The following is a 26567-nucleotide window of genomic DNA, read 5'->3' as shown; positions in this document are numbered from 1 at the left end:
TTTCCAGTTGAACATAAACCTCCTGAATCCTTTTCAGTGTCATCCAAAACTTGAGCTTCCTCTATGTTTGCATTAAAAAAAAAAAATCCCTTCACAAATAAGCTGTGTAATTTCAGCACCCTTTTCAACTTTAAACTTTCTTGGCTAAAAGTAAACACCACAAAACCAATGTTTCATCTAGGATACCAACTCCTTCATTAATGAAGTGTTTTGTGGCCAAGCTAGAAGGTGGAGCTCTTCTTCCATAACACCAAGAAGAAAGCTATCCTAATGCGTTTCACAATGGCTTTCTCCATAGGTGATACTGTATAATCATAGGTTCTATATAGGTCACACATAGCCCATGGGCCACACAGACCTCTTGCTTAGAGCCATGGCATGTTCAGAGAGCAGGGCAAAGTAGGGCCTGAAGTGGGGCTTCATGCCATCCATGCTCCTCTGCAGGCCACCTGCTTGCTAAGGGAGATGGCAGGTGTTTCTTCAGAGCAGGGCATGGCAGAGCAGAATGCAAGGGTAGGTGGGAGCAGAGGGAACATCAGGGTGCAGGATGAGCCCAGTCACTGTGAACACGCCAGTTTCTTGCATTTATTTTTCATAAATGTAAGTTATCGCCTAAGAACTTCAACACTTAGGGAAATTAATCTTTAATCACAGAATCCAATAAGGATTTATTTGCGGCCTGCTGTGAGTAGTATTGTTAGACTAGATAGAGAAGACATGGAGATTAGCATAGACCATTCTCTGATGATTTTGTGCCTTATTCTACCACATCCCTCATTTGTAAGACTTGTAAGACAGGAACAGGGACAAAAAGTGAATACCAGGATAAGCAAGACCAACAGGGTCTGCTGGGTATATCTTTTGCTTGGAGTCTGAGAGAGAAGGAAGGGGGAGGAAGGGGAGGAGGAAGGGTGTATGTGTGGGAGAGAGAGAGAGAGAGAGAGAGAGAGAGAGAGAGAGAGAGAGAGAGAGAGAGAGAGAGAGAGAATAACCTCTCACTCACTGGTGATAAGTTTAAGAAACGTGTTGAATGAGCATGGCATCCTGAACTGAGTAGATACAGATTCCTTGTACTCCTCCATTAGCTCCTATTGTGTTGGCTCCTATGACAGTATAATAAAGTGAGCATAGAATGTTCCAAAGTTAGAAGGCTACTCTGGTTCTTGGATTTTGAACTATAAAGCTCTTTCAGAGTAAATAAATTAGGTGGCTAAGAGCTGTAGGAGTATAACTGCAAGCTAAATGCAGTGACAACAGCAAGCTGGGTCATAGAGTTTTAGGACTAGACTCATAATACAGTATAGCATGGTGATTAAGAGTTCACTATTTGGGGTCATGAAGACTTGGGTTCCAAACCTGGTTGCAACAAGTGTTTGCAGTGTGACTTTGGGTATTTATTTTACATCACGAAGTCTCCTTTTTATATAGTCGTTACAGGATTAAATAAAGTAATATATGTAGTTAAAAATACTTTCTAAAAAGTTAAAAACATGACTCACACAAATATAAAGTGACCATGTGTTAAAGAGTCATTTAACATGTTAATAAGGGAACTGGCAAGATGATATGGCTAGTTCAAAGAAAATTGGAGAGAGCAATGCATTTGTGATGGCTGAAGGAAAAAGGCTTAAGTAAGATGGCTATTTTAGATACAAAACTGGTTAATGTACAGGCAATAAATTGTAACTTTTCAGGTTTCTCTCTCTCTCTCTCTTTTTTTTTTTTATCACATAAATCATTTACATCTTTAGTGGACAAATTTAATTTTCATTTCAACTGTCAAGTTGTTCTCAAGTGGAGATAATTTTGTCCTGCAGAGAACATTTGGCAATGTCTGGAGACATTTTTGGCTTTTACAGTCTGGAAGAGGGGAGCACTACTGGTGGGTAGAGACCAGGAATAGTGCTAAACATCCTTCAATGCACAGGGCAGTCCCCCACAAAAAAGAATTGTATAGGCCAAAGGCCAATAGTGCCGAGGTTGAGAAACTGTGTGATATTCTACAAGATAATATCTACCCTTACAAGAATTAAAATATCCCATTAAGAGAAAATAGCAAGGGAGAAAAAAAATGACATAGATGATAGAGGCTCTATTCATCCCCTTTGGTGACCAAATCAAAGTTGTGATAGAAACAAGGAGCAGCGGCAAGGAAAAATTGCCTGGGATCTAGAGGAACAAGCCATACTACTAGGGAGAAATCCAAGAAAACACCCTTTCACAACAGAAAGTAGGACAGGGTGAGGACGCGGGGCTGCCCGGTCCCGAGTGGCTGAGATGGAGGCTGCAGCAGTGGAAGAAGCCTCTTAAAGGGGCCGTGTCTAGGAGCAAATTTTCACAATGATGGTCCAACTCACTCTGAGCACCAGTGCCTATTCGGCTGTGCGCAGGGGGCACCAGGGACTTACAGGGAGACATTGTTGGAATGAGGGTCTAGGCAAGATTCCCTAGGTACAGAAGTGCCAGTTGTATCCATTGTTCCCTGTTGAGCCCTCCTCTCTACCAGTGTGCCAAAGACAGTACTGCCAAAGCCAAGATGTCATCAAACTGGATACCAGAGGTCGTTTGGCCCAGAGGATTCCCTGGAATCTCGCCTCCCCCAACTCTTGGCCCCACCCAAGCCACATTCAGGTGTATCCTCAGTGAGTCAGGTGCTCCTTGCTGAGACACTGGAGGCAGCCTCGGTTTCTGCTGTGGCCTTTTGAAGCAACTATAAGTACAGCATCTGTGGATTGTTTGCTGAATCTTAACAGGTGACCACAAAGGGGTAGAGGCTTGGGTTAAGTTTGGCCTGCATCTGAACCCCTCTCAGGACTATGCCATTGGACACCTACTTCACAAATTCACACTAATAAGATCGGGAGACTTAGGAGCTTTGCTTAGTACATAGAAACAGACGTGGAAAGGCAGCCAAAATGGGAAGACAAAGAAGTAGAAACCATATGAGAGAACAGAACAGAGATCCAGATATAACGGAGTCAAGTAATCTAACAGATGTGGAGTTCAAAACACTGGTTATAAAGATGCTCAATGAACTTTTGGGAAGTGTAGATAAATTCAGTGAGAATTTCAACAAAGAGATAAAAAACATAAAATGGAAATGGAAATTATAAAAGATAATCAGTCTGAAATGAAGAACACATTATCTGAGATGAGAACTATATTAAATGGAATAAACAAAGTGAATAAAAATGAGGATCAAATGCCCTATCTAGAGGACAGGAAAGCCAATCAGGACACTTAATCAGAATGTCAAGAAAAAAGATGCCAAGACTATAAAAATAATTTAAGGAGAATATGGGACACTATTAAGGCTCCAAATATTTGTCTGATGGGCATAACTGAAGAAAATTAGGATGTTGAACAGCTGTTTGAAGAAATAATGAAGGAAAACTTCCCTAACCTGGTAAAGTAAATGGACATAAAACTCCAGGAAGCTCAGAGAATTCCAAAAATCAGGGATTCAAAGAGGCCCACACCAAGACACATCATAATTAAAATGCCAAAGGTTAAATACAAAAAAAATAATATTAAAAGCAGCAAGAGAAAAACAAATAATTAAATGTAAGGGAATACCCATAAGACTGGCAGCTGATTTCTCAAAAGAAACTATGCAGGACAGAAGGGCTTAGCACAAAATATTCGACAGGATGAAGACCCAGGATATATAACCAAGAATAATTTATCCAGCAAAGCTTTCATTTAGAGCTGAAGGACAGATAAAGAGCTTCCCAGACAAAAATAAGCTAAAGGAATTTATAACTACCAAACTAGTAATACAGGAAATGTTGGAGGGACTTCTTTAAGAAGAAAAAATGTGTATCAAAAACAGGAATAAAGAATGGTAACAACTACATTCTTATCAATAAGTGCTCCAATTTAAATGGAAGAGAATTAAGTGCTCCAACCAAAAGATAGAGTGGCTGAAAGGATAAGAAAACAAGACCCATGCATATGAAAAGGGGAAGGAAAAAGATATTGCTTTGATGGGCCTAGTAGGTATTTAAGTCAGACAGAGAAAGATAAATACTATATGACTTCACTTATATGTAGAATCTAAGGAACAAAAAGAACAAACTAATCAAAAACAGACTCACAAATATAGTGGACAATTTGGTGTCAGACAGAGGAGAGGAGGATTTGGGGGACTGGGAGAATGGGGTGAAAGGCTAAAAAAGTACAAATTAGTAGCTGATGCATGGTCATAGGGATGGAGAGCACGGCATAGGGAATGCAGTTAGCATTAATACATTGGTAGAGGGTTGGGGAGGGAGGGTGCAATCGGGGGGATCATTTTATGAACTGTATAGATGTCTAACCAATGTACTGTATACTTGAAACTAAATTAAAAAATTAAAAAAAGAGAAAATAGCAACTCAAACAAATATACATACTCCTAGAAAACTGGCTAATCCTTGGGTGTATTGGCTAGACAATGCTTAGGTAACCTGAAAAGGACATGCAGTAACATCTTTTGCTTACTTCCAAGCTTTGGAAAATTTTCTTAACAGCATTTGATACCATATCTAGCACATGCTAAGTGCTCAGTAAAGGTTAGTTATAAATTTATAGGCCACTAGATAGAAGTCCAAATGCTCATACAGTAAAATGAACACAGTACCAGAATTTAAGTCTTTGGAGAACATTACAGAAGTATTATTACTGTTAGAAATTATTTTCCTGTTGAATTATTTCATCATAGTGGTTTGAGATTTTAAGGAAATCCTACAATAAAAAAATAAGTCATGTTAACAATTTTTCCTGAAATCTTCACTCAAAAAAAACAAGCCTCTCTTCCTACCTGAGAAACTTTACTGTCAAATTGAGAATATCCAAGATACCCGTAGGAAATTCATTTAATGTCTGCTATAAAAAGAGGTATGGCATAATAAGATAAGAGAATTGTAGGTGCTGGCCTTTCTGAGGGGTAAAAATGTTTTTGAGCATGGTATCCTAGAGGTAAGAGATGGCAAAAGTCAAAAAAAAAAAAAAAAAAAAAAAAGGAGCCATGCAGTTGCTCAAATTCATCTTCTATAAATCAGTTGAATAGTATATCCAATAGTTATATCAATCTGAGTCCAAGCGGGAGAGAGAAACCACAAAGTGATGTTAACACGAAAAGCTTAATATAAAGAATTTTATAAATTCTGTACATAAAATAAATATAATTATTCTTAAAATTTAATAAATAATTTTATTATATAAATTTAGGAAATGATAAATAGGTATATAATAGTTATATAAATATATAAACTATATTTTAAATATATTTATTTATATGACTATATTGACATGTAAAAATATAAAATATGTTATAATGTTATATATTATTCATAAATAATAAAGATATAAATAATTTAATAATTATAATTATTTTTTAATTATATAAATAGAATACACACAGGGATTGGCTCAGAAATAAAGAGAACTCTTAAGGAATAGCCATATCTCCAATGACTGAGATGAGACACCCAAGGAAGAGATGAACGAGTAATGAGCTTGTTCGAGAAGGCACTGCCATGTCTCACTGAATGGTTGGGAAGTAGCTGTGGTGCCACGCCACAAACTAGCTGGAAATTCATCCTCTGGAATTTTTGGAACCCGCCCCTACCCCAAGGTGCTATAGGAAAGCCACTCATGGGGAGGTGTCTCACCAGTGGAACTCTGCTACAATTGTGGACCCACAGGAGCCAAGCAGCAGAATTCTTTCCCGCTTCAGTGTCTCTCTAGCGTCCTCTGTTGACAAAGCTTAACATCGTTCTACTTGCCAACGGAAAAATATTTAAAGGGCTCAGATTTCGTTTTTACAGGTGAGGCAAAATGAAGAATTTGGAGCTGAGAATTAATAAAATCATACACTTGTTTTTCTCTAACTCTCCACCGTGGATGGAGTCTTGAAAGAACAGCTGGAGCCACAAACCTAAGGTCGGCACAGCATGGAGCTCACATGCTTCTTACCCCATGGACGACCTCATGCATCAGCTTGCCTCCTTGAATAGGCTCCAACAGCTCAACACAGAAAGCTTCATTTTTTTCCCCTAGATATAGCCTTTGTCTTTCCAGGCTCCTCAAAGTGTTCTCTTCAAAGGAGAGAGGGAGAGATGATGCATTCTAGCAGGTGATTTTTCTCCTATTGTTAGCTTTAAAATTAAAAGTGTGTGTGTGTGTGTGTGTGTGTGTGTGTGTGTGTGTGTGTGTAGTGCAGTGTAGCATAGTATAGTGTAGTGTGTGTTTAAGTGGTGGGATTGTGGCCTGGCCCTGTCACTGACTAGCTCCATAGGGTTGAACAGGTCACCAGCTCTGGTTTTAATTTCTATACTGAAATATATACAGCATTAGACCAGTTGAGGCTGCTCCAACTGTTTATGATTCTATGTTCTACCACAAGCATATCCTTAAATGGTAATCCAGTCTTGCATCTCACCCTTTAGTGTAACAGTCTCTCTGCATGAGGTCCTCTTATAAACTCCCTCCTGTTTAATACTAAGCAGAATGAAGCTTCCCAAGAGAGAATTTAATCTAAAGTTATTTGTGCGCAGAAAGTAAAGACTTCAGCAGATTTGCTCTATCAATAGAATATGTGCCTTTTGAAAGATATAATATCTCATTACCTACATTGATAAGAGTAATTCGCTTGAAACCGCACATCTAGAAATAAGGCATTGGCATTCTTTATTTCAAATTCTTGATTTATTTTTCACTGATTGTAGTAAGCAAAAAGATATTTCTTTCTTCCTAAAAGAAATAAATGGTTTGAATATTTCCATTTTTAATGTCTTTTAAGGTTTTGTTTGTTTCTCTTCAAGATAGTCTTTCTCTGACCTATTTTCACATGCTAAAATGGGGAGAAGTCAAGTGTAATAATTTTCAATCAGCAGGGACATCCCTCTATATGAGGGAGAAGGTATTTCAGGAATTCTTGGAAATCAAGTTTGAAAAATCATATCTAAACATTTATTCTAAAAACAAAAATCCGACTGTTTTGATAACAGTAATTTGAATTTGCAGCATGCTAAGGTTGATAAAATCACGTCCAAAACTTCCTGCTTCTTACCTATTTCCTCCTCCTCCTTGCTAGAAAAGGCTTGATTTTGTTCCCGTGGCAACATCTCAGGCAATGAATTATAATTAGTCCAAATCTATCATGACAACCTCTTCTCAGCCTCCCTTGCAGTGAAAAGTGGTTATGCGAGTCAGCTCTTGGCCCAGAAACATATAGTAGGGAAGTCTGTTGGAGACACTATTGGGTGATTTTGGAAGTCATGTGGCTGTCTGTGCTTCCCTACACCCATCTTCCCACCCCGATAGCTGATAGCTATTCAGGGAGCTACCACTGCCTTCTTGTGACCTCCTGGTAATAGGTCCACATGCCAAGCATGAAAGACTCTCACTTTTTCATGACACTTCTGAGTTGTGGTTAAAGGTCCCAGATAAAATACAATACACTCAATTGAATTTGAATTTCAGAAAAACAGCAGGTCTTAGATACATAATATTTGGGACTTACTTATACTGATTTATAGTTTACCTGAATTTCAAATTTAACTGTGTGTCCTCCAGGTTTTTAAGTAAATCTGGCAACTCCATGTGCGAACCCTAGACGCTGCCTTGTATTTTTCTGTTATGTAAAGGAAATAAACCCCAATAAGTTTAAGGTACTGTCAGTTAAGTAATATATTGGTTGCTCGTGAACTCAGTCCTGATATTATAGTAATTTATAAAAAGTACATGTGGCAGACATTGTGCTAGTTAGTAGAAATGTGTTTATAACTAAGTCACAGAGGTAGGTCCTGCCTTTATTGAGCTTGAAGTCTAGATGGAGGGACAACCACTAAATGATTCTGTAAGTGGCTGTATAATTACAATTATAATTAGTACTTTGAGGAATAAGTAGGAAGGCTTTAAGAACACCTATGTTGTGTGTGTGTGTGTGTGTGTGTGTGTGTGTGTGTGTGTGTGAGTCAGGAAGGCCCCCTGAAGTGGGATTTTTGGGGCAATCCGAAGGAATAGGAGTCAGCAAGCTGGTTGAAGATAAGGGTTGCAGGAGTTTGCTCTAAGCATTGGGAGCAGCATGTTGGCCAGCTGTGAGGCAGGAAGGGTTCTGGTAAGTTTGAGGTGAGGAGGTCCTCCTGAATGATGGGAAATGAGGGTATAGAGCTATGCAGAGGCTAGATCAGGGGATGCCTTGGAGACCCTATTAAGGATTTTGAACTTGATCCTTAAACTTTATTCTATACCTTAATAAGTAATGTTGATATCCCCATCTTAAAATGACAAAATAAGACTCTAATTAGCTTGATCAAAGTCATATAGCTATTAAATAATGAATTGTAATTGAAGCCCAGGTTGTTTTGTTTGTTTTTTGTAGAGTGTGTTTTTTTTGTAGAATATGTGACCAAATAACCCCTAACCATCACTGAATGCAAGCTAGTTAGAAACATAGAAATAATGAGTGCTGATCAAATGAGTCTGCAGAGAACGTTTAAAGTTAATGTTAGAATATATTTTATATTCGTAAGAATGAAGAGGGTTGTGAGAACTCTATTCACTATTTATAAACAAAAAGTTGATCAGTACTGTAGATAATATAAGTTATAGCATGGACAGAGACCTCAAAAAATCACACAATTCAGATTTTCTGTTTGTACTTTTCAATGAAGGTTTCCTGTGTAGCATGTAATTGAAGTAACTGTAACTTATTTCTGTGATTTTAGACTATTGGTTTGACAAAAACAAAATAAAACACAGGAAAAAGCCCTGTTTGTAACGTCTCAATGTAAGCGATACAATGATTTAGTGGTTTTTAGATACGTGCAAAAAACAGTAACAGAAGCAACAATGACATAATACTCCCACAAAGGACACTATAAGGAACTGTTGATTTATTTTATGACTGCTACTCCTGGTAATGCCATTATTTGCAGAAAATGGGCATGGGTATGGGATGGTAAACCAATATTTAAAAAATATTAAAAATGGAAAAATACCAGAGTACATTGTATATAAGGTAAATGTTTTATGATGCTTAACATGTCTGTGTATGCACACACATATATACATGTACACACATACAGACACATACACACACAGTCACATACACATACACACATAGGTACATATACACAAACACACACATAACAGACTACATGCACACTGGAATGTTATGTAAAACTTTTTCATTCAGGAAAATTTGACAATCATTAGTCTAGAAGAACTGACTTAAAGTGTTATATCTGTACACTTCTGGGAGTGAAAACAACTCATTAAGGTAAATACCTGCACACTGTGATGGATAACTATTTACTTGGGAAAATCAAGTGTGATAGAACAAACAGCTGTCATTGTACAAAAGTACATATTATATCTTGGTTAAGGTTCTTGAATACATTCCTTCAAGTTTCCTAATTCACCCCAGGAAGGATTTAGTGGATTCCATCTTTATGCTGTTCCTTGCAGACCTTGAGAATAAATATGATAGAAAATAAATTAATGGAGAATTCCAGTTCTCATTTTATTAAACCTTCACATTAACAATAGTATCCTAAAAATGTTAAGATTACAGAGAGTCTGTAGCCAGAAATGCTGGTTTTCTATAAAGAACTAGAGTCCAAGTCTCATTTTCTTAATCCTTGCATTAAATTTAAGCCTATCTTAAGATATCAGATATCTAATAGAGTTTATAATTGCTATAATAATCCTTGATTTCAAGGAATGAAATAGTTTGAGAATTAGAATATTACAAAGGCTGTAGTAGAATTCTTGTTTTAGAGTGTTATCCTTGATTTGGGAAAAGAAGTGTTAATTTTTTTTTCTTAAATCAAGGAAGCCTAGCTGACTGCTGAGTGACTTTGGCTTAGAAATCCGATGATAAACCTACTATATTCTTATTACATAGCTCATGTTGGAGAAACACATTTTCTAGTACAATATTTAATCTTTAAGTATGTAAAATGTAAAAATGATTACACTCTTGGACCAAGCAAGTGCTACTTTTGAAAACTTTTAATTCAAGCAGAAATCCAAAAATATGTGCAGATATTTTTATAGCGTGTTATTTGCTAATGTGAAAAACTGTACCCATACTAAATATCCAACAAATGGGGAATGACTCAATAATCTTATGTCAATTTGGACTATTATACTAGGTAATTATACTATTTCTTTATAATTAGAAATCACATTTTCACAAATTCAATATAGAAAAGTGCCAAAAAGAAAAATATAAACATTTGATTGAAGTTTTATTTTGTAATTTCTTATTCCTATGACTTGAAACTAGATATGCGGCATTTCCTGCACTAAGATGTCTCTGTCAAGTCTTACAAATTGCTTTCAATGAGCAAAATAGAACTCAGCCTTCAGTTCTTTAACTGGGAGAGCTATTTAGTTTTATCCAGTTTCATTACACAATGAATAGTTAAACTTCTTAGATAGTATATTTTAAAAAAGAAATAAGTATGGCAGTTAACCATGTAAAGTATGTAACCATATAAAAAGAGACTGATGTGAATGGTCAAAACATTGAATGTGTACTCATTAAAATGTTAACGTTGCTGATTGCTGAAAATATAGGTGATTTTTTCTTCTTCATTAAAACTTTTTGTAATTAAGGTACTTTTATAATGAAATGAAAATAAACATTTTTAAAGAAAGTTTGAATCTTCCTAGTGGCTAGACTGCCTTGTTATAGTGAGAATAGGGAATGATTCAATTTTGCCTCAAAATCTGGATTTAAATAAGGATTGAATTAAACATATAACTTCATATCCTTACTCTCCTAGGTCATTTATTTTCTCATTAATAATTAAATGCAATGTTTGCTGTTTCCCTTTTATTTTTACTTTATCATAATCATGATTTTATGTGCTTAGAGCGAAAAATTAGTCAAGCAGTTTTATGAGATGTTATGAGAAGCCTGAAGATAGTCAACTGAAACCTCTCAAAGTCTTCCATACTATCTCATTCCCAAACTGAGGATTAAACCAGGCCATGCTGAGGATCCCTCCAGAATGGCTTTGCCAGGGCATTGTGGTTGGAAGAATTGGGAAAAATGGTGGAGTGATATAACCCAGTGACTTATTTATGCAACTGGAAATAAAAAGTAACATAGATCTTGGAGGTAGCAAAAGCTGATCTGTTTTGGATTTTATCCAATATCTAGAACACAAGCAAGGTAGCCTTAAAAGGTACAGTTGAATATTTCCTTATGAGCCCGGATATAGGCAAGGAAAGAGGAGGGTGTCACACACATAGACATGTACCTTTTTGTGAGTTTTTCTCACCTGTCAAAACATGCTAGCTATTCTTGGGCTTGGACCAGATGGCCAAGGCTGGAACTTGGTACAGAACTAGGAGCAATTTGCCTGAGCTACATGATCAAGGCTTCTTTCATATCAGCAGGGAGATTATAATGTCAACTTCCAGTATATGACTTAATCACTAAAGGAGAATTGGACATGAGCACTGGCCATTATCGAGAAAATGGAAAAGTCTAGGTGTCCGATAGCTGAAACACCCCTGGAAGTATCTCATTGGGCCAGAAGGGAACCTATAACTCCTATAAAAGCAGATCTGGCTCAAGTGCTATCATATATGAAAGCTGAGCCTCTCCCTTCCGCCTTCACTCTCTACATTCACTCATTCTGGTGCCCTGAGCTTCACTGTGGGTCTCTTTTTCATTGGAGTAACAGATGGCAGGAGTGGGCAGCATATCTGGAAAGGATAATAATTTCTTCTAAGAAGAAGTTTAAAAATGGTCCTGAAATTTCTCCGAATGGGTTCTTGTCCACATGAAGGGCTGATCCTGAAATTAGTAGTATGTAGCATCAATGGGCTGCCCGGCTGCGCTCAGTTCCCTAGTCAGATAGAAATATACTGAGGACATAGGTAATCTAATTTTTATTGAGAGATGATGACGTTGGGATGAGGGCAGTTGTGTCACACCAAAAATACATGTAATATTCTTCAGTGCTGGAGTGACTCATACTGTCTTCTCTTGAATCAGTTGATTATTGCATTTTGCATGTGTTAGCCATGAAAACCCTTTTAATTCAAATATGACAGCAGTTAGATCTATAGGTTTATTCTTCCGGTCATCCTTCTTGTCCTGGTTTCCACCTCATTCCCTACTTTCCCTTTGGGGAATTTCTCCCCTTAAGTCAGGAGGGATTAGGAGATGTTTTCAATTACAAGATCAATATATGATCCAGTCCTATCCAGTCAGAGTATATCATCTCCCGGGCCCTAGTGATTGGTTTAGCAAATGTCATGTGACCCAAGATGGACCAATCAGAGTCTTCCTTGGGACTTTTCAGTTGGACTAAAATGAAAAACCACTTTTTAAAAAACTGTTTAAAATAAAAAAATTTAAACATATGCAAAAATAGTAATAATAATATATAAACCTCTTGTACACAATACCCAGCTTCAACGTTTATCAACTCATGGAGAATCTTGAAAAAGGATAAACTATTTTTTTCCACTGGGGCTGCAGGACACAGAAGGATAGTGCTTCCAATAGACATGATTTCTGTCAGTGACTGTTGCCCTATACTTTTTTCTGCTTAAGCCGGATTTAGGGGGATTTCCATCACTTTAAAAATGTGTCATCTAATATGAAAACCTTAAAGAAATACTCAGTAAATAATGTTTTAAAATCTTCTGTTTACTTTTGAAGAATTTGGGAAATAAGAAATTCATTGAAAATCTTTAAGAGGAATAAAGGAGGAGGAGCTCTAGACATATTAAAACAAGGCCATCAACATTTTAACTTCATTAGACCCAAAGGATAATTTCAGCCTCATTGAAGTAACAGCCATATATTAAAATATTTAAACTAAATAACATAATTATCATTAAGAAATATAACAAAGGGTGAATATTTTCGCCCTTAAAAAAATAATCAAGTCTCCAAACCCATTCCGAGTTTCTGATTCTGAATTATCTTCAAAGCAAGGAATGAATGGATACAATCACTCCTACATTAGCATTCGGGTATGCTAATCTTGGGTGTGTAATGAACTATATTTCTAGCTGTTCCTTCACCATCCATTTTGATAGTACAATACTTAATATTTTCGCTTTGCTAGTTCTTGTCTTAGATCTTCATACACTTGTGAAAAGAGTTCCTCTTCAGATTTTGTTCCATCTAAGTAAACTGAAAAGGAAAAAAAAAAAAAAACAATTCGAATGCTAACAAGCTTAACAAGATGCCTACTTTTGCAGCTGGTATCTCTTGAAAACACCAATAAGTTTAACCAAAGAACTCATGATCATAATGTAAAAAGAAATTAATATCCATTAAAGACAGAAATAGATTATAGCCAGAAACAACAGGTGAAAAAATTTGGTTTATTACAGAGAAATGAACACTAGCTGATATGATAATTATTTTTTAAAAAAAAAGAAAGAAAAAGAGAATTAAGTAGCATTGTAAATATGGCACTTTAGGAAGACTGAAGAGGCGTCTTTCCAAAAGAATCATTTGAGGGAGTAGTTCTCCAACTTACTTATGCATCAAGATTATCTGTGAAGCTTCTTAAACCATTCAGGGGTCTGGAAACTGCTACATATGTACTGAATCAAAATTCTCCAGGCCCAAAAGATTTTTAATAAAACTGGCATAGTTGGATTTGGAGAAAAATGTTAAAGGAAGGAAATGGTCTTCTAGTCAGAAAACTGCAGAAGTAGGGAGGTAGGAGAGAATTTTGCCTGTTAAGAAAAGGATGTACAGTTTGGAAAGGCTAGAATGTGGGGAGGCAGGAACAGTGTAGAGATGAAGTTATAGAGCAAGACATGCCTTTGTTTTAGAGACCTTAATGTCTGGCTGTGTGGGTTTTGTCCCGATTCTTTAAAGGTATATAGTAAGGCAGAGGCATGGTTAGATTTGCATTTTAGATAAGAGAGGGGCAGGCAGTAAGATGAAGACATCCCTGCAACCAGGGTCCAAACTGGAAGTGTTGCGGCCAGAACCTGAGCAGCAGCTTTGGGGATGGGGAAGGGAGTTGAATTTGACTGAAGAAGAGATGATAATGGCCTCTAGACAGTGAGGAAGCCCTATGTGCCTTCTGCACAGCCCTGACATAGCCACCCTGGAGGTCATGAGCTTCATGACCCTTTACTTTGAAAAGTACACTTCAGTTCTGATTCCTCTGCTCCATCGAACGGCCTTCTCTCTCCAGCTTCCTATATCTTCTCTGTGTTGAGCTTTGTATAACAGCGGTCTGTTCTCAGCCTGGGTCCATATATCCACATGGTTAAATAGCTGCTTTATGTCTCTCAGGCATCTTGACCTCATTATGTACAAAATAAACTTGCATTCCTCCCTTATGAAACTGCAACTCCTTTGCTTTTTTCCTGTTCTCTGAAATAGCATCTGCTGGTTCCCAAGACCTTGTTTTTGATACCTCAGTTTCCTGCCTCCTCCATATTTATGCCATCACCCAGTTCCTTGAGTATATCCAATGTCACACCCTCTACATCCACCCTCCACATAGCCAGAGAAATTTTACTAAAACAAGAATTTGACATCTATCATGTCCTTGTCCAAAGGCTCTCTGTAGAAGGCTTCCCACTTCTCTTGGGATAATGACCCAGTTTTTACTCTGGCCTATGGCGTTGCAGACTTTGGACCTTTCCTGTATCACCAGCATGACCTCTCGTCCTTGGTTTTCTCTACCACAAATATACCAACCTTCTTTCAGGTAATGATCATTCCTACCCATCTCCTGGTATTTTCATGTACCATACCCGCTGTCTGGGGTGATCTTCTATTCCTTCCATCCTCTGCCCTTTTTCCAGTTCGGCCTGTCAGATTGTGGTTTAAATGTGGCTCAGGCAGTCCCCCCAGGTACTCAGTGTCACTGTACTAAGCACATCTAGGAAGGTCATGCTCATGTAGCTAGTGTGTTTAATTCTGTTTCCCTAATAGAATGTTGGCTCATAAGAATAGATGCTGGGTCTGCCTTATTTCTCTTGATATCACCGGGGCAGTACCTTGTACATGAAAAGCATTCAATCAATATTTATTGAATAAATGACTACCTAGAAGTTGATGAGCTTTTGACAAAAGCCATAAGGAAAGAAACGGAAACCAGGAGAGCAGTTGTGGAAGAGAGAGAACCTAGAGTGTCCTGGCTTAAAATGTCCCTTTATAATGTGATACATGAGGAAAATGCCTCCTAAAGTCCTCTCTTTTGTGTCCTTTGAGGCAATGACAAGTACAGGGCTTTCTGTGGAGGGAGAAAATGCACTTACCAATTTCCCATGTGATGTCCTCCATTTCTCGTCTGTGCTTTAGGTACATGGGCCACACATGGCCATCAAAGTACCCTGGGGGGTCTGGAGGCTTGTAGACTCTTGTACTATCAAAACATGTAGAAAACTTTATGTAGATAGAAACGCATGTTGATTAAGTAAAATAATAATGATCAAGATAATACGAAAATCTCTCAGATTGAATCTAAATAGGATTAAGACTATACCTTTTAGACTCAATGCTAGTTACGAAAACAATAAAATAAAATTAGTTCGCTGACACAAGAATTAACTTTGTAACTCACTGACTATTATTCATAATTATCTTTCCTTCTGTGGTGCTTTATAAAAGAATTAGGAGACAAATATCAATATAAATAATGATAGAACTGATATGTTGGATTAAGCTTTAAACTAATTGGTGTTCTTTGTGGCTGTAGAATAATATAGACCAACTAATTTAAAATCACAATCAACACAGAATTGCTTCATTTGAAGATTTAGAAGAAATGAGCCAAACAGCTGGTATAAGGGCCTTTTCTTAGAAAAGTAATTTGCATTATTACATGCAGATGATTGTTTATGGAAAAAGATTCTGCTCATTGTGTAGAAGAGTTGAGGCTTCTCTTGTTTGAAAAATGACATATACATATTGATTAATAATGTTGTTTTCCTTGTTTTTCATAAATTTTGTCTTTTGAATTACAATCCACAAAGGCAATTCCAAAACTCACCTCCTCCTCCTCTTACATTCTTCATATGGAATGGTCAGAAAGTAGCTTCTATTCCATATAGTGTCAAGGGGCCTAAAATAATAGCATATTTAGTTCACAATATGCTTTTCTCTCCAATAATTCAGAGTCAATATTAGAGTGGGGATGCTCACTTATAGTTAAAAAGAAGAAAACCTTCAATGATTAATATGGGAATTTCCTCAGCATTTCCCTGGTCTTTTGATACTAGAGAGTGACTTGGGCTTTCTATCCAGGAAGAAATAGTCGACATCATTTTTTCCATGTTAAGAGCTTCAAGCACTGCAAACAAACATACAAAAATATGAAATCAATAAAACAAAAGTTTTATGGTGTAACTTTTTATGATGGGCTCTATAAGTGTGTAACATGTTTTACTTTTCAAAATACCTAATAACAAATCTTATAGATAAATTTAAACTTTAACATTGATCAATTGCTATGTTTGAAATATTTTTAGTATGGGAAATTTCAAAATTTCAAACATCTACGAAAGTAGAGAGTAGAGTACAATGAACTCCTATGTCCCCATTACCAGCTTTGACAAACATAAACTCATAGTTAATCTTGCTTTATTTATAACTTCTACTCCTCCTGACTGCATGAAAGTTTAACATTTTTGGATGACAAAATACTTATAAATTAGTTTGAAAGATATATAACACACTGAGGAAAATATCTGCAATGTATCTGGCAAAGAGCTATTATATAAAGATCTCTTACATATAAATAAAAAAGTCATTAAAAATTTTTACAAAGGACACAGATATGTCATTTTCAAACTCTAAAATGTACGTACTTCTTGAGCATACAACTCTAGAAAAGTAACCTATAACAGTGATTCTCAAAGTGTGGTACCTAGACCGGCAGCACCAGCATCACCTGGGAACATACCAGAAATGCAAATTATGAGCCCCACTCTAGAACTACTGAATTGAGTCATCTGGACTTAGAGGTTTTTAAGTGAAAGTTTTTAAAATTATGGATTAATTTATTTCATAGATAAAGGGCTATCAGGATTTTCTCTTTGTTCTAGTGTTAGTCTTGGTAAATTGCATTTTTCTGGGAAACTGTCAATTTCATTTGTTTTCTAATTTATTTGCATAAATTGTTTATAATAACTTCTTTTTTAGATATTTGTTTTTGATATTTGTAATATGAACCTTTTCTATTTTTTTCTTGATCAGTCTTGTTTAACTCGTTTGGGGACTATTCAGATTCTTGCATCTGTAGGTTTATGTCCTACGCCAAATTTGAGAAGTTTTACAGCATTACTACTTTAAATACTTTTTCAGCACCACACTCTTTCTCTTCTCCTTCTGAGACTCCAAAGATATGTTAGATCTTTTGTTATTGTCCTTCATTTCTGTTAATTTCTTTTCAGTCTATTTTCTCTCTGTGGTTCAGATTGAGTAATTTCTATTGTTCTGTCTTGAAGTTCACTGATTCTTTCCTGTCATATTTACTCTGTTGAGCTCATGCAGTGAGTTTTAAAATTTATATTATTGTATGTTTTCAGTTATAAAGTTTTTATTTCTTTACTGAAGCTTTCTAATTTTTCACTTGACTCAAAAATATTCACAAATGCTCACTGAAGCCTTTTAATGAACACTGCTTGAAAATTCTCGTCAGGTCGTTCCAACCTATGTGTAATCCCAGAGATAATGTCTACTGATTGTCTTTCTCACTCAAGTTTAGAGTTTCTGGTTCTTGATATGACAAGTGATTTTCAGTCTTGTCCTGGAAATTTTGAGCATTATGTTGTGAGGCTCTAGGTTCTATTTAATCTTTCTTGTAGGCAGTCACCCTGTTTAGGTAGAGTGTGCAGGTCCAGGTTCAGATACTGAGTGGGGTTTGTTATTGGAGGAAAATGGGGAGAGCTTAGTGCTGGTGTGGCTTCATTGCTGCTCAGTGATGGGAGAAATTTCGCTCTCCACTGAGTCCTTCTGGTAGGAGCTGACACTACCTCGGTGAGGAAAGTGTGGAGTGCCAACTAGCACCATCTCACACTGCCTCATTCTGCCTCTTTGTTGCTAGGTAGGGGTAGACGCTCAGTTCACTATTTGGCTCCACTGATATGACCCCTTTGGATGACATGGAGGGCCAACTCATCCGATGTTGCTAGTGTTGGTGGGTCCAGATGTGTTGCTCCCCACTTGGCTCTGCTAACACCATGAATGAAAGATGGCTTTTTCTTTTGTGTTTGGCTTGAGTACAGTGGATATTATCAAAATGATTTTCTGTTCTGCGAGGCCACCCTTTTTCTGATCCTTTGACGAGAGAACAGGTTTCTTTTATTTTCTCTTCCCTTCTCTTTTCTTTTTGTCTGTACCTATCAATCGTTCCATGTTGCACACTTCACCAGCACCCTTGCAGAATATATGAGGCAAAAAGAAAACTCAGTGAACTCATGACCATGTTATTCTGCAAGTCCTGATGCCCCTAGTCGATCTGCTCTTCTCATCTTTCAGAGTCTTCCTTTGTTTGCTGTAGTCCAACAGGGTTTTCAGTTGTGAGAGGGAAGAATAGCAAGGAATGGGGCTAATCCATTTGGCTGGAACCAGAAATACCACTAGTTTTAATATATTTTCATTATCATTCATTTAAAAATATTTCCTAATTTTCATTGTGATTTATTTTGACCGATGGGATATATAGAAGTGTTTGCTGCAGATAAAATATGATGATGTCTGGGATTTGCTTCAAAGTAATTTAGAAGGAGAAAGTGAGTGAGGGCATAGATAAAATATAAGAGTTCATCAATTTTTAAAGATGGATGGTGAACTCATGAAAATTTATTACACTTTTCTGCCTACTTTGTATGTTTAAAACCTTCCACAGGAAAAAGTTTTTAAAAATCGGAATAAAAGGTACTGATTATTTTCCAAACACTTGAGACTTTTCTACTTCCTTTTTAGTTGTTGATTTCTAATTCAGTTCTCTGTGATTGGAGGATGTCTCTGTATTACTTGAACCCACTGAAATATATTAGGACTTGTTCTATGCTCTTGTATATACCTCCCATTTTGGTTAATGTTCCATGTGTTCTTAAGAAAAAAAAAATGTGTACTGTGCTGTTGTTGGGAGCATGTTCTATATGTGTTACTTTAGTCAACTTTGTTAGCTGTGTTGTTCAAATCTATTATACCCTTATAATTTTCGTCCGTTCATTCCACTAATTATTGAGGAAGTTATAATTATAGATTTGTCTATTTCTCTTCTTAGTGTTATCAGTTTTTGCTTAATGTATTTTGAAGTTACATTATTAGGTGCATACAAATTGTAGATTATTTATCTTCCTGTTGAATTGATCCACTTATCTATTTCTAGTAATACTTTTTACCTTAAAGTTTTCTTTGTTTGATATTAGTATTGTCATACCAGTGTTCTTTCAGTAGGTGTTTGTATAACATACTATCTTTTCCTAGCCTTATATTGTCTACTTTTTTATGTCCTAATATTTAAATATACCTCCTATAAGAAGCCTATAGTTGACTTAAAAAAAAATTCGGTATGATAATGGAGTATTTTTAGTTCAGTTAACTTAAGGTAGCTACTGATATATTTGATTTAAATCTATTGGCTTACTATCTTTTTTATTTTTCCATCATCCTTTGATTTTTGAAGTTCTCTTTTTTACTTCTTTTGACTTATTTTATATTTATCAACTATGTTTTAATGATTTATCTACTTAGAAACTTCATTGCTATACATTTTAAAACTATTCTTTTGGTGGTTATCATAAAGATTTTAACATTACCTTCATTTACCTTAAATCTGTACATTTACCTAAAAAGTTCAGAGTTTTCCTTTAGAATCCTAGAAGCGGACACTTGAACATATGGCATGAATAATTTAAGGTCTTTGGGATATATGCTCAATCTCCTTTCTAGAAAGGTTGTACCAATTTATTATACTCCTACCTGGGAAGTTTTTGTTTCGTTGAGCTAGTGGCATCACTAGGTAATTATCATTGCTTTAAAAGTCTGTTTACTAGGTAAGTGAGAGAAAAAGTAAGTTACAAATCTTTGATTGTTTTTGAGGATGACTTTTTATTGCACATTATTGAATAACCTTTTGCTTCAGTAAATAGCTGATTCACATCCTTACACATGTTTCAGTTGGGATATTGATTTTTTTTTTTTATCAGTTTGTAAGAACTCTTAAATTAGGAATAACGCATTGTTGATTCTGAAAACAGTTTTTCCTTGTTTAACTTTTACTTTGTAATAATCTTCCTGGCTAGGGGATGTAGCTCAGTGGTAGAGTATGTGCTTTGCATAGAATAATCTTCTTTACTAATCTTTAAAGGAAGTTAAGAGAAGAAAAGAATATCCTGGAGCAGCTCAAGACACAAGAACAGACAGCGAGTCAAAAACTCTGCCTCCCTTAAAAATATCATGTGTCTGTAAGAACTGACTATACAACATTTTTCCTCCGAGGTTATCAGAGTTAAAAATAAAGAACATATTTTATGACTCTTCAAGAGAACTCTGTTGCTAGTTTGCATAAGCTCTCAATGATCATCTTATTAATTGGAAAAGTTCACAAGACCATTAAACATAGTTTATTAGCATGATAGTCTTTAAAAGAAAATAAACTTTTTCTGATGGACTTTAATCCTTTGGCTTCAAAGCAGTGTCAGATAGGGTAAGGGAGTGAGGTGAATCCATCTAAAAAATATTTACTACTCTTTTTGAGCAGTGAAAAAACAAAAAACAAAACCAAAAACAAACATCTGCCCAAGACCACCTTGGTCACTGAGAAGGAAAGCAGAGGTGAGTACTTCAGGTTTGCTCCAGGTAAGACTGGGGGGTGGGGGTGAGGGTGGGGGATAGGTGGGCAGGGAAGTATAGTTAGTTATGTATTCCCCAGGCAGGGATGACTAGAGTACCAGTGAACCCACCTTGCCCTAGCTTCAGAAGAAATATCTGTATCATTCCAATATTTTCAGTTTCAGTTTTAAACATAAAACTGAGGAAAAGATTTCATTTTTTGAAAAAAACAGCTGAACATAAATCAGCAACCTTTACAAAAGCAGATTTAAAGCATAGTAATGTATTCAAGCACACTTTGAGACTGTCTTCATAGATAGCAAAGTTATTGGGTTTGGGAAAGAAAAAGAACATTAGTGCGTAATGTTTTACAAGCTCATTTACTTACCATCATACTGCAGAAACCCATTTTCATCTATCTCTATCTCAGACTGCGGCTGAAAAAATAATAAAGTACCCATCAAAATGGTGCAGTGCAGAAATAATACAATTATAGAACAAAGTGGCGATAAACCTTTAATAAGCGCTTTTGATTATAACAAAAACAGAGTGAACCAATAAGTGGTGCCACCCAGTGGATAACTCACACTACTACATTGAGTTTACCTTCACTACAAAAGCTTTATCTCTCAGCAAAGGCTTTTTGGATGTAATTGAATTAACTTTACTACCAAAACTTTTTGTATTAAATAAATGATCGAAGAAGTTTATAGATACCTTAAAGAAATCATCCTGAGATATGACATAGCAGTTTGGGAGGTGTTTCTGCAAATTCTTAGCCAGTGTTGTCTTCCCACCATTTGTCACACTGAACCAAAAAAGAGAAATTAAACAAAATTGACATGAAATTTAAAATACAGAAAGATGGACTAAAAATCATAAAACATTTAAAAGTAATCTTAGAAAAAAGGACATTTAAAACAATTTGGATTATCTAAGAAAAAATTTCTTTCATAGATAATGCTTTTTCTGTTGGCAAAACCACAGGCGTAAGTAGATCTAATGTAATAAATAATAAGAAATAAACTGGGAGGGATTGAGGAGAAAGGTAAATAACTACTGGGCAAGTGAACTGGGTAATACAGCTATTGTGTTAGAAACAAAGGAATGTTTTGTCTATGGTGAAACCTTCATAGGGTTCATATGCAACACAGAATACCTGTAGGACATTTTAGTGCAAATATATAAATCTGCATATGGTCATTGTGATTTTTGTTTCAATGCACAGTGGAGAAAAATGGAGGAATGGCTTATTACAAGCCCACCTATCATGAATTTATATCTCCTCTGTGATGTCTCCTTTTCCCCTAATCTCTCTCCACTTTGCGGCTAAATGGGAGGTCCTTTTGAGCTTATTGCACCAGTCAGGTAAGATGGTTCCATATTCCATATGTCCAAAGATGGGCATAACAGGAATGACATAATAGATTTTCTCCTATGTCACACTGGGAGAGTAGCCACGTGGAGAATGGAACAATCTTGAACTGAAAGTAGTACATGATCAGGACTTGGCTCTGGTGTCAGCTCCAGAAAATAAATGATAAAGTAGGCAAACTTTGTTTACTGATTCTCCTGTTTCTGTTTATAAGGAAGCTCTCCCATCTACTTTGGCATTTATGTAGCCAGCGTTCCACTGTTTTAGATTTAATAATGGCCTGCTTTCTTTTCCAGGACTCAGGAATCCTTCTCACTGCTTCTCCTCACACCACCATGTTGACATGAAAACACCCTTTGACATCCTGAGTGTCCTAACCAGCTGTTTGTAGCAAAATTACTCACCCACTGATTCCAATAACAAATATTTTCATAGTTAGCTTTGAAAATTGTGTCTTCCTAAAATTTCCTAAAATTAAAAAAGAAAAATTGAATGCTTACCATTCAGATGTCGAAAGAGATAAAAGAAAGAACCCTGAATGAAGAGGGCCAGCTGAAGGTAAAAGCTAGCTGTGATCTCTGGGTTACCTATCCCTGGAATTTCCACATTCCGTGGAAGAGTTTCACGTTATACAGGCATACCTCAGAGATATTGTGGGTTTGGTTCCAGACCACCATGCAATAAAGGGAGTGGTAATCCTTTTGCTGGTTGAGTCTTGCCTACAATTCCTAAAAAACACAGCATCTGTGAAGTGCAATGAAATGAGGTTTGACTGTACTGGCTTCTCTCTGCCATACTCTTCTGCTAAGTGCCAACAGATGGTGTGTGCTCAGGGCCTGGAAGCCCAAATCAAGTAAAGAGAAATGGCACGCATGGCAGAACGTATACCCATGAAGGTCTGTTTTCAAGGCTGTGGAAGAGTCGCTGGGCCACAGAGCACACTACAGACGTTCATGCTCCTCTCAGCCAGCTGGCCTTTCACCAGCAAGATGCAAGAAGAAAATCCATTACCCTGAAGGAGGAAACCTGCAGAGCTCCTCTCTCTCTTTCCTGCTGAAATGGGGAGAAAATTACTGCTGTGCACAGGCAAAAGGAAGTTAATACCCTTTTAGGGTGCTATTTCCCGCCTGAAAGCCTAGGTCTAGGACCAGCATAGACGAACTTTTTCAGAAATGGGACAGGCAGTAAATATTGGAGGCTTTGTGGGCCAAAAGGCAAAATCAAGGTTATTATGCAGGCATTTATATAACAAGAAATAAATCAATTTCCACCATTTTGTTTTGATGAAAGTTAAATCATAATAATTGGGTACTTTTTTGTCTTTTGGTAATACATATTTACTAATGAAAAGAATGGAATTCCTTTTTTATTGGGATAACATTTCACTAACTGGATTTCAAAGTTAGTGTTCCCTATCAGGAAATTGAAGGCCTGGTGTTACTGCAGAGGGCCAGGCTTTGGCCACAGGTGACTGTCTGATGACCCCTGGTCTAGGGGGTGGAAGGCTGTTTCACACTTGGCCCTTTAATGTTTACCAAACCAGTCTTGTGTATAGTCCGATGGACCATTTTCACCGCTTTAAGTGAAAAGGTGAAGCTCAGCAGGAGGGAACTTTAGAATAGTGGTTCCTGAGAGCTGCCTTGGACTAAGCTGCTCTTGTTGGGTGATTAGGGACCTAAGTTGTGTGCCTGCCTGGGGTGCATGGCCCCTGAGCTGGAGGCTGCCAGCAGTCCTCCCAATTCCTATCTTTGACCAGTTTCCAGGCTCCTCCCCTGGGGTAAGTGGTGAGGAAGGGAGGCTGGCGGAGAGAGGGCTTTTGTTCTTTGGCTTCTCAGTTTATCCAGAATATTCCAAATTAAGTGCAACTACTTAGAGTTCAGTTCCACTTTCACCAACAAGTCTAAGAAAGACAAGATTTCAATAATCACTGTAATAGAAATAAAGTAACAGAACAAGTTGGATATCTGAGTTTCACTCAGAGTTGCATTTTTGAATATATATTTTTCACCCAAATTGCCAAAGTGTATCACAGGTACAATCACATAAAATAAATATTGTAAAATATGTTTTTATGTCATAATTTTTCTGCTTTCAAGTTTTATTTTACCCTATTCTTATTTTCAGTAAGTCAGTGCAAGGGTGCCAACTATCTTTTTTGGGTGATGAGAAAGACTGCTCCTCTTTATCAAGAGATGGCATCTTTCTTATTTTTTTTGTGATAAATGTCCTCTAGCTTATGAAATTATGTTGGTAGTACACAGTAGTAGGTTGCCGTCCTCACTTGGCAAAAAACAAACAAACGAAAAAACATAGAACTTTGTTATTCCTCTCTCCCACTTTGCTTATTTTTGGATAATTAAATCAGAGTATTAAACTCTCAAATCCAGAGAAGTACAGCCTTAGAGGTTACTTAGTTCACACCTTCATTTTGTAGTTGAAAATGGCCCAGAAAATTACCCAAGTTCACATAGCTAGTAAGTTTCGGAAAAGCCAGAAATGAAACTAGACCAGGCAAGTTAATCTCTTTCCTCTTTCCAAGCTGCTAAAAGCACTTTATTACTAAGAGCAAAGGTGAGGTTCTCATGTATAATTGACGTCCTTTCCACTGATGTATTACTGATGTGTGTATCTGCTGTGTGCACCAAATGGCAGGTACTACTGGACCTCTGGGCTTTTTGCCACATCTGTGCAAACACCTGAGGGTACTGTATCAGTGATATAGCATGGCAATAACAAGTGAGTGTGGCACTGGAAATAAGCTTGAGGGGATTATTTGGGTGGAAAGTCTAGCAATTCAGAAAACGGGAGTGAGGAGAGTCAAGAACCTAATTATAAAACCCTTGGGTGCAGGAAGGTACTCCCACGGTCAAACGCAATTTTTTAAAGAAACACTTCTATATTAGTTAGTAATCTTAGCCTGTCCAAGACAATGTTTGGGTAAATGTTAGGCACAGTCCATAAGCAATGAACAGGTGACAATGTGGTGGGAGGGGTGGGTAACTGGAAGAACCTGCTTTTCAAACACATTGAAAAAGGAGTCTGATAGTTTTCGGAATGAAATGTTTTCAGGACTTCTCACTCATTTATTTTACTCAATAGATATTTTGATTACCTCCCCCCACGTGAAAGGGAAGTCTTTTCCTATTATTGTTTAAATTTTGCTCCCAAACAGAACTCTCCCAAGGCTAAAGTTTCTGAATATGCAAACCACGCCCCTTTCCCTTGGAATCACTCGATCTTTCACTGACATCTAGTAGGAACTTCCAACTTCATTTTACGTAGATTCTCATTAAAGTTTTTTCATTTTTTCTTCCTCAAACATACAATTGATTTATGTTGACTGTGCTATTTTGAATTTATGAACGCTGAATTTACGGTATGCTCCAGCCCTTGCCGCCCACTGGAGAGTCAGTCTGCTATGTCAGAGGTCGGCAGATTTCTTTTCTGTAAAGAGGCGGAATGTTTTCCACTTTGCGAGCAGCTTTTGACATTGCTGTAGCGAAGTGAAAGCGGCCATAGACAATATAAACAAATGAGCGTGGCTGTGTTCCAATAAGATTTTATGGACACTGAAATTTGAACTTTATATAATACAATTTGCACATGCCACAACATATTCTTTTGATTTATTTTCAGCCATATAAAAATGTTAAAAACATTCCTGGGTAGAAGGCTGTATAATAAACAACAGGGGGTGGGCGGGCCGTAGTCCGTCAACCCCAATAGTAGAGGAATGAAAGACCTTGTCCTTTTGTGGGGACCGAGACCTGACGACTTGGCGACTTCTCTCCATACCCTGTACAATCTCTTGGAGGCAGACTCTAATTTTAAGGATTCTTGCGGGACCTTAAAGCACTAAGCTAGCACGAGCACGAGCACTCCTTGGCGGGCTATGTATCAGTCTATTTCGGGCGGCAGGAGTCCCAACCCAGCTTGCGAGACGCGACCACGTTCAGGCAGGAACGCTCTGGAAACACCTCCAGGCCCTTAGCTAGGCGGCACTGCGGGGCAGGCAGGTACTCACCCGGAGCCAATTCGAGTCCTCCCAAGCACCTAGAGGCGAACGACAAGCGTGTGCCTGTCACTAGCTCGCCGCAACCCCTCAGCTCTCTAACCTAGAAGCCCATAGCCCCTTCCCCGCGCCCCTTCCTGACCGCAGGAGGCCCAGGTAGAAGTCGCCAAATCGGGTCTACCCAGGCGGTGGGCGGTGCTGGGCTCCAGTCCTCGTTGGGCGGGGTGGAGCTCCAGAGAGCGTGCCCGCGCGCGCCCCTGCAAGGGTCTCCCCCTTTCTCGTCGGGGGCGCGCCCGCCTGGGCCGGCCCTGGCGCGACCCGGTGGCGTTCCGGCTCCTGGTTCCGTCGCCGTGCGCGCCGCCCGCGCTCCCGCCCGCGCTCCCGCCCGCGCTCCCGCC

General features: G+C 37.6%; 1 protein-coding gene across 2 annotated transcripts; it reads right to left on the bottom strand.

Annotated features, from left to right (window-relative positions):
- Positions 1-9155: 9155 nt before the first annotated feature.
- Positions 9156-26459, bottom strand: NMRK1 (nicotinamide riboside kinase 1). Of its 2 annotated transcripts, none has more exons than XM_036238921.1 (8): positions 26182-26459; positions 22562-22625; positions 21500-21590; positions 21171-21219; positions 16142-16289; positions 15990-16061; positions 15256-15362; positions 9156-9458 (listed from the first exon to the last, which is right to left on the bottom strand). In XM_036238921.1, exons 2-8 carry the CDS (start codon positions 22588-22590, stop codon positions 9439-9441), a joined length of 516 nt encoding a protein of 171 aa, XP_036094814.1. In that variant the 5' UTR covers positions 22591-22625; positions 26182-26459; the 3' UTR covers positions 9156-9438. The 2 variants fall into 2 exon arrangements, with proteins under 2 accessions (XP_036094814.1, XP_016001692.2); XM_016146206.2 differs by lacking the exon at positions 9156-9458 and adding an exon at positions 12644-13156 and having other exon boundaries at positions 26182-26455.
- Between the last annotated feature and the right edge of the window lie 108 nt (positions 26460-26567).

This window comes from Rousettus aegyptiacus, unplaced genomic scaffold (assembly GCF_014176215.1).
Source record: "Rousettus aegyptiacus isolate mRouAeg1 unplaced genomic scaffold, mRouAeg1.p scaffold_m13_p_3, whole genome shotgun sequence".
Lineage (NCBI taxonomy): Eukaryota > Metazoa > Chordata > Mammalia > Chiroptera > Pteropodidae > Rousettus > Rousettus aegyptiacus.
The sequence above is the reverse complement of the archived record's forward strand: the minus strand, read 5'-3'. Positions and strand labels throughout refer to the sequence as shown.

What these genes read in the sequence shown, in the direction of transcription:
- NMRK1 (XM_016146206.2), bottom strand. Translation starts at nt 22,590, where the DNA reads ATGAAAATATTTGTTATTGGAATCAGTGG. An exon ending in CTCAGGATGATTTCTTTAAG is followed by an intron (nt 21,220 to 21,499) that starts GTATCTATAAAC and finishes TTATTTTTTCAG; the next exon opens with CCGCAGTCTGAGATAGAGAT. An exon ending in GAATGTAAGAGGAGGAGGAG is followed by an intron (nt 15,363 to 15,989) that starts GTGAGTTTTGGA and finishes ATGTTTTGATAG; the next exon opens with TACAAGAGTCTACAAGCCTC.